Source organism: Aegilops tauschii, chromosome 5 (genome assembly GCF_002575655.3).
Source record: "Aegilops tauschii subsp. strangulata cultivar AL8/78 chromosome 5, Aet v6.0, whole genome shotgun sequence".
NCBI classification, from domain to species: Eukaryota; Viridiplantae; Streptophyta; class Magnoliopsida; order Poales; family Poaceae; genus Aegilops; species Aegilops tauschii.
In genome coordinates, this window is record NC_053039.3 from 544,527,325 (window position 1) to 544,534,436 (window position 7,112).

Here is a 7,112-nt window from a genome sequence, read left to right on the forward strand (position 1 = left end):
TAGTGCTCGGGTGTGCTCATGCCACTTACGAGCCGCGAAGTGCATGGAATCTATCACCAATCTTTGGTGTGCTGTGAACAAACTAAGTGTGTGTAAAGTTCTTGCACATTTTGGTGGGATAAGAGTCAAATATCGCCACCGGTTAACAAAATATGAATGAATAAGCTAGGATAAGTACGGAAGCTTAGTATAAAGTTAAAAAAAAAGTAGCAACGATGGGTGAATGACATGTCCTCCATATATAGGGTTGATTCCACACATGAGCTAGCCTTCTCGTCAAGAACAATATAGCGCTTGGTCAGTGGGAGCATGTCAATGACATATATCACCAAGAAGCATGACTATGCTGCAACCTTGGATGAGAAGGAGCCGTCCGAGGATCAGAAGTCGGCCAGTGTCAAGAGCCTACTTGTTCGGACCACGAAACTTACCACGGTTACCATCAAGTTGTACAGGTAATCATCAGCTATATATGCATACTTAGTTATTCAAACATGTTCGTGTTTAAGTACAAAACCTACAAGTTCTTCACGATAAAACTTGTGAACATATACTACTCCATGTCTCCATCTATATTGAACTCAGAAACAAACTTACATTAAGTTACAGAGATACTCCCTCCGTCCTAAAATAAGTGAGTTGTATTAGAGCTAGTACAAAGTTGAGACACTTATTATGGGACAGAGGGAGTAGTACACAATATTGTGACTCATGAGTAGTTCAACTAGTTCATATAAAATGCGCAGAGTTAAAATTTGTTAAGTGCAGCTAACAGGGTTTCATGGGAAGTAAAAAGAAAGTAGAACAGTTGGATGTGATTAAAAAATATTTTTGACTAATTATTTTCCAGTGTTTACTTTACAACTTGAGACATATGTTGAATCTGATATGAATTTGTTGCACCGAATGCTTAAAAATGATGAATTCTTATAGCCTTTTTCTTTACAGTTTGTCTACTTCACATTAGATGTTTTTTAAGGATGTCACATCTAAGCTCCCATAAATATATAATGCAGTCATAAGAAACAAAAAAACTAGGACAAAAAAATAGATCGCAAATAGAGTGGACATTATTTTAGATGTGACATAACTATGTCACATCTAGATGTGTCCTATACAGACCCTTTTCTTTATCGTGTCATGAAATCTAAGTGCTCAAAGTGACATTTTAAAATATCGAAATTCATCCTCCTTTTTAATAGAGTGAATAGGAGTAAGTATATAGAGGACTCATGCAATTAAATATTACTAAAAAATATGTGGAAAATGACTAAAAGCTTATGTGTGACAAACATATTTATGCAATTTAGTAGCGAAATCCATGGTGTTTGCAGGCTCATGGTATTTGTTCGGCTGACCATCTTCGTGCTGTTCTTCAAATGGCGAGTCAGCACTGCTCTTACAGTGATCAGCGACGGCACAACTACAGTTCGTGCAATGTGGACCATGTCCATCGCCGGCGAGCTCTGGTTCGCCCTGATGTGGGTGCTGGACCAGCTGCCCAAGATGCAGCCTGTCCGGCGCACCGTCTACGTCACGGCGCTCGAGGAGCCGCGGCTTCCGACCATGGATGTATTTGTCACCACCACCGATCCCGAGAAGGAGCCGCCGCTGGTGACCGTGAACACTATCCTCTCCATCCTCGCCGCGGACTACCCCCCAGACAAACTCACGTGCTACGTCTCAGACGACGGCGGCGCTCTGCTCACGCGCGAGGCGGTGGCGCACGCTGCCTGCTTCGCCAGACTGTGGGTGCCGTTCTGCCGGAAGCACGGGGTCGAGCCGAGGAACCCAGAGGCCTACTTCTGCCCCGGTGTCAAGGCGAGGGTGGTGTCAAGGGCTGACTATATGGGAAGGTCGTGGCCGGAGCTGGCACGGGACCGGAGGCGTGTGCGCCGGGAGTACGAAGAACTGCGGCTGCGGATCGACGCGCTCCACGCCGGAGACGTGCGGCCACAGCAATGGTCGCGCGGCACGGCGGAAAATCATGCCGGAGTTGTTGAAGTGCTAGTCGGTCCTCCGGGCAGTACGCCAGAGCTCGGCGTCAGTGATCTTCTGGACCTCAGCTCCGTCGACGTGCGTGTTTCAGCGGTCGTGTACATGTGCCGGGAGAAGCGCCACGGCCGCGTGCACCACCGGAAGGCAGGTGCCATGAACGCGCTGCTCCGCACCTCGGCCGTGCTCTCCAACGCGCCCTTCATCCTCAACCTCGACTGCGACCACTACGTCAACAACTCGCAGGCCCTCCGCGCCGGCGTCTGCCTCATGCTCGACCGCGGCGGCAGCAACGTGGCGTTCGTCCAGTTCCCGCAGCGCTTCGACGGCGTCGACCCCGCCGACCGGTACGCCAACCACAACCGCGTCTTCTTCGACTGCACGGAGCTCGGCCTCGACGGCCTCCAGGGACCCATTTACGTGGGCACCGGCTGCATGTTTCGCCGTGCGGCGCTATACAACGCCGACCCGCCACTCTGGAGACCACATGGTGGTGACCGCGACGCTGGCAAGGACGTCGCCACAGAGGCTGACAAGTTTGGCATCTCGACGCCGTTCCTTGGCTCGGTGCGTGCGGCCCTTGGCTTGAACCGGTCGGAGCAATGGAACACAACTACTAAACCGCCGCGCTCGTTCGACGGGGCTGCCGTCGGCGAGGCAACCGCACTTGTCTCGTGCGGCTACGAGGACAGGACGGTGTGGGGCCGGGACATCGGCTGGATATACGGCACAGTGACAGAGGACGTGGCCACGGGCTTCTGCATGCACCGGCGAGGGTGGCGCTCCGCCTACTGCGCCACCGCGCCGGACGCGTTCCGCGGCACCGCGCCCATCAACCTCACAGACCGGCTGCACCAGGTCCTCCGCTGGGCGGCGGGCTCCCTCGAGATATTCTTCTCCCGCAACAACGCCCTCCTCGCCGGGGCCCGGCTCCACCCGCTGCAGCGCCTGGCGTACCTCAACACGACGGTGTACCCGTTCACCTCCATCTTCCTCCTGCTCTACTGCCTCCTGCCGGCGATCCCGCTCGTGACCCGGAGCGCGAGCGCCTTCTCAGTCACCATGCCGCCGTCGGGCACGTACATGGGCTTTGTGGCGGCGCTGATGCTGACGCTGGCCATGGTGGCCGTGCTGGAGGTGAGGTGGTCGGGCATAACGCTGGGCGAGTGGTGGCGGAACGAGCAGTTCTGGATGGTGTCCGCCACGAGCGCGTACGCGGCCGCGGTGGTGCAGGTGGCGCTCAAGGTTTCGGCGGGGAAGGAGATAGCCTTCAAGCTGACGTCCAAGCAGCGGGCGTCGAGCCCCGGTGGCGGTGTAAAAGAGAGGTTCGCAGAGCTGTACGCCGTGAGATGGACGGTGCTGATGGTTCCGACGGCCGTGGTGCTGGCCGTGAACGTGATGTCCATGGCGGCAGCAGTACAAGAGGGGCGGTGGAGGAAAGGCCCCGCGGCGGTGCTCGCGATGGCGTTCGACGCGTGGGTGGTGGTGCATCTCCACCCCTTCGCCCTTGGTCTCATGGGCCGTTGGAGCAAGACGTTGAGCCCCCTCCTCTTGCTCGTCGTAGGGTTCACAGTTCTATCACTATGTTTTGTCCTCCATTTGCATATGCTTTAATATGCCTGTTATTTGGCCCACTAGTAAAATTTCAAATGCAATTGCTTCACTAACTTAACTTTCTAGTACTCCCTCCGCCCCAAATTTGACTATTTGTCTAGATACGGATGTGACTAGACACATTTTTAGTATTAGGCAGGGGCGAACGCACGTACAGGGGCGTGGGGGCGAATGCCCCCACTCGATTTTTTGGGCCACTTATACCTGGCTTCATATACGTGGCTTTGCCCCCGCTCGGCCCAGGATATTTGCCCCCACTGCCTGGCTATTCTCTACTGATCTTTTATATAAAGCCCAGCCCATCTTCTCTTCTGTGGAAAAAAGACAGCAGCGGAGGAGCCCATCTTAGAGAGATTGAGACACGAGGCAATGCATACGAGCAGGCTAGAAGCGTACGCGTTCGTCAAACAAAAAGAAAACTGTATCGTTCGTCCGTCGCCTGGCTTCTCGCACGACCCATGAAGCGAAACGAAGCCGCCGCCGCCGACCCCAACTATCAGCCTTGATCTGCAGTTCTGCACGTACACGCCGAGTCGCCGACCGGCCGGCCGGCCCGGGTTGCCGTCCCTAAGGAGAAAAACTGAAAAAGACGTGCGCCACTCATCAGCCCTAGGTTCAGTTCTGATCTTAACCTTCTAATTTTCAAAGTATTAGTCTATTCTGCTCCCATGTTTAAAAGGTACAAGTTAGTAATTAGGTTGACTCAATCTAGCTTCATATAACCACTTCGTATGAATAAGTTTAACCACTCCTGAAACCCTAGGTTCAGTTCTGCTGGGAGTAGAATAAAATATATAAACTATAGTATTATACTGACTTGATGTACGTCAATTTATGTATCATTTAACTGTTTGACATTGCCAGGAAAGCTAATGGAGAGATATTTTGCAAAATCCACAACTGGTAGTATGCCTGAAATAGTTGATTTCGACAAGCTTACTCGGGATCCATCTAAAAGGAAGAGACTTGCAGATTATAATATCAATCAGCATGAGGAGATTAGGAGAAAGTACCTGACATGGGGGGCTTATCAACCTTGTCCAGCCAAGTTTAAACCCAGGTGGATTGGTAAGAGTAAGCGGTATTTCAATCCTGAATGGTATGATCTGCATCGTAATTGGCTAGAGTACAGCGAGGAAGAGGACAAGGCATATTGCTTGTATTGCTATTTGTTTAGAGACAACATTAAAGGTAACAAACCTGGGCATGATGCATTTGTGGTAGATGGCTTTGTCAATTGGAAGAAGGCAGTAGAGAGATTTGCGACTCATGTAGGTGACCGTGATAGTTTTCATAATAAGGCACTTAAGAATGGTGAGGATCTAATGAAAACAGAACAATCAATCCCTGTAGCCTTTCATAAACAGAGTGAACTTGAGAAAAATGAGCATCTTATCCGGTTAAATGCTGCAATTGATGTATGCAGATACTTGTTGCATCAAGGACAACCGTTTCGGGGCCATGATGAGTCAAAAGAGTCTACAAATAAAGGAAACTATCGGGAGTTGATGGACTATACAATTATGCACAATGATGTTATAGCCAAGGCATTCAAAAATGCCCCAGTTCATATTAGTTGTTGTCTTCAACAATTCAAAAGGATATCATCGAGTGCTTTGCAGAAGAAGTATTGAATTGTATTTTGAAGGAGCTTGACAATGGCGTGTTCAGCTTATTAGTTGATGAATGTCGTGATGTTTCCGACAAAGAGCAAATGGCAGTGGTTATACGTTATGTTGATACACATGGACTGTCAAATGAGAGGTTTGTTGGTGTTCTTCATGTGGAGGAAACAACATCTGCTTATCTCAAGTCTAAAATTGATTTTATAATTGCAAAACTTGGTTTGAGTCTACAACAAGTGAGAGGACAAGGTTATGATGGAGCGAGCAATATGGCAGGTGAGTTTAATGGTTTGCAAGCCAAGATTATGAGGGAGAACAGTTCAGCTTATTTTGTACATTGTTTTGCTCATAAACTTAACTTGGTTGTTGTGGCCATTGCAAAAAAGATATTTGATGTTGGAGATTTTTTTGATATGATGTCATTGTTGGTGACTGTTGTTGGATCATCTTGCAAGAGAAAGGATAAACTTAGAGAGAACCATCGAGAAGAAGTAAGGAAAGCAATTGGTAAGGGAGAGATTGCTACCGGATCAGGATTAAACCAGGAGCTTTCTCTTCAGAGACCAGGTGATACTAGATGGAATTCTCATTATACCACTTTGTTGAGTTTGTCTAAGATGTTTCCCTCTGTGATAAAAGTACTAGAATATGTGGAGGAAGAGGGTTCAGATGCTACTAAGCAACGTCAAGCCAGTGGTCTTTTAAAATATTTCCAGTCATTTGATTCTGCATTCTTCCTACATATGATGATGATTATATTAGCTTTAACAAATGGGCTATCAAAAACCTTTCAAAGAAAGGATATGGACATTGTTAATGCTATATCAGATGTGGAATCAGCTAAGCGAGAGCTAGATAAGCTTAGATCTGAGCATGGATGGAGTTCTCTCCTGAGCAAGGTATGTTCTTTCTGCAACAAGAATGATATTTCTGTTATGGACATGGAAAAGGAGTATGTAAATCCAAAGAAGCCAAGGCAAAGAACTGGCATTAATAATGAGCATCATTACCGGGTCGACTGTTTTTTCGCTGTTTTGGATTTATTAGTAGAAGAACTAAACCGCAGATTCAATGAGGTAAACAATGAGTTGCTTTGTTGTATGTCTGCTTTCAACCCAAGTTGTCAGTTTAGTCACTATGATGATGAGAAGCTCATGAAGTTGGCTAAGTTCTATCCTAATGACTTTAGTGACAACGAGCTAGACTATCTTGAGAAAGAGCTTTGCCTCTACATAGATAATGTACGCAATGATACAAGATTTGCTAGCTTGGAAACTATCAATGATCTGGCTAAACTGATGGTGTCTACAAAGAAGCATCATTCTTATCCTTTTGTCTATCGACTTTTAAAGCTAGTACTGACTCTTCCTGTTGCCACTGCAACTGTTGAGAGATGCTTCTCGGCAATGAAGCTTGTGAAGAATGCTTTGCGTAATAAGATGGGTGATGATTATTTGAGCAATAGCCTTATTTGCTTTGTAGAAAAAGAAATGTTGGATACTATTCCTAATGAGGTGATAGTTAAACACTTTCATGCGAAAAATCGTCGTGGGATGAAACGGAAGGAGGTAATGTGCTCAAGCTTTTATTTTCATCTATCAATGTTTACATTCTTTCTATGTTTAAAAATGATTTTTTTTCATGCAGCTTGAAGGCTAGAAATCAGGGACATAGCAACAAATAAAAGGGATGGCATACCCATATTTCTCAAGTTATTCTGTCTTAAGTGGTTAGTTTACTTTTAAAGTTATGTGTGTGATGACATTATCTAATAATAAATTATATGGTTTTGCTTCTTCGACACTATATGTATGCTTGTATGGTTGGTCCTTTAGATTATCTGCCCATTAGTTCGTATACATGTTTCTAAAAAAAATT

At 47.1% G+C, this 7,112-nt stretch overlaps 2 protein-coding genes across 2 annotated transcripts; both read left to right on the top strand.

The window, feature by feature from the left end:
* Positions 1-309: 309 nt before the first annotated feature.
* LOC109759259 (probable mixed-linked glucan synthase 7) lies at positions 310-3,708 on the top strand. The gene is made up of 2 exons (XM_020318111.4): positions 310-455; positions 1,335-3,708. Exons 1-2 carry the CDS (start codon positions 310-312, stop codon positions 3,607-3,609), a joined length of 2,421 nt encoding a protein of 806 aa, XP_020173700.1. The 3' UTR covers positions 3,610-3,708.
* A 773-nt stretch (positions 3,709-4,481) lies between these two features.
* LOC109738882 (uncharacterized) lies at positions 4,482-6,893 on the top strand. The gene is made up of 6 exons (XM_020298006.2): positions 4,482-5,027; positions 5,210-5,510; positions 5,997-6,133; positions 6,362-6,475; positions 6,587-6,748; positions 6,882-6,893. Exons 1-6 carry the CDS (start codon positions 4,482-4,484, stop codon positions 6,891-6,893), a joined length of 1,272 nt encoding a protein of 423 aa, XP_020153595.2.
* The last annotated feature ends 219 nt before the right edge of the window (positions 6,894-7,112 follow it).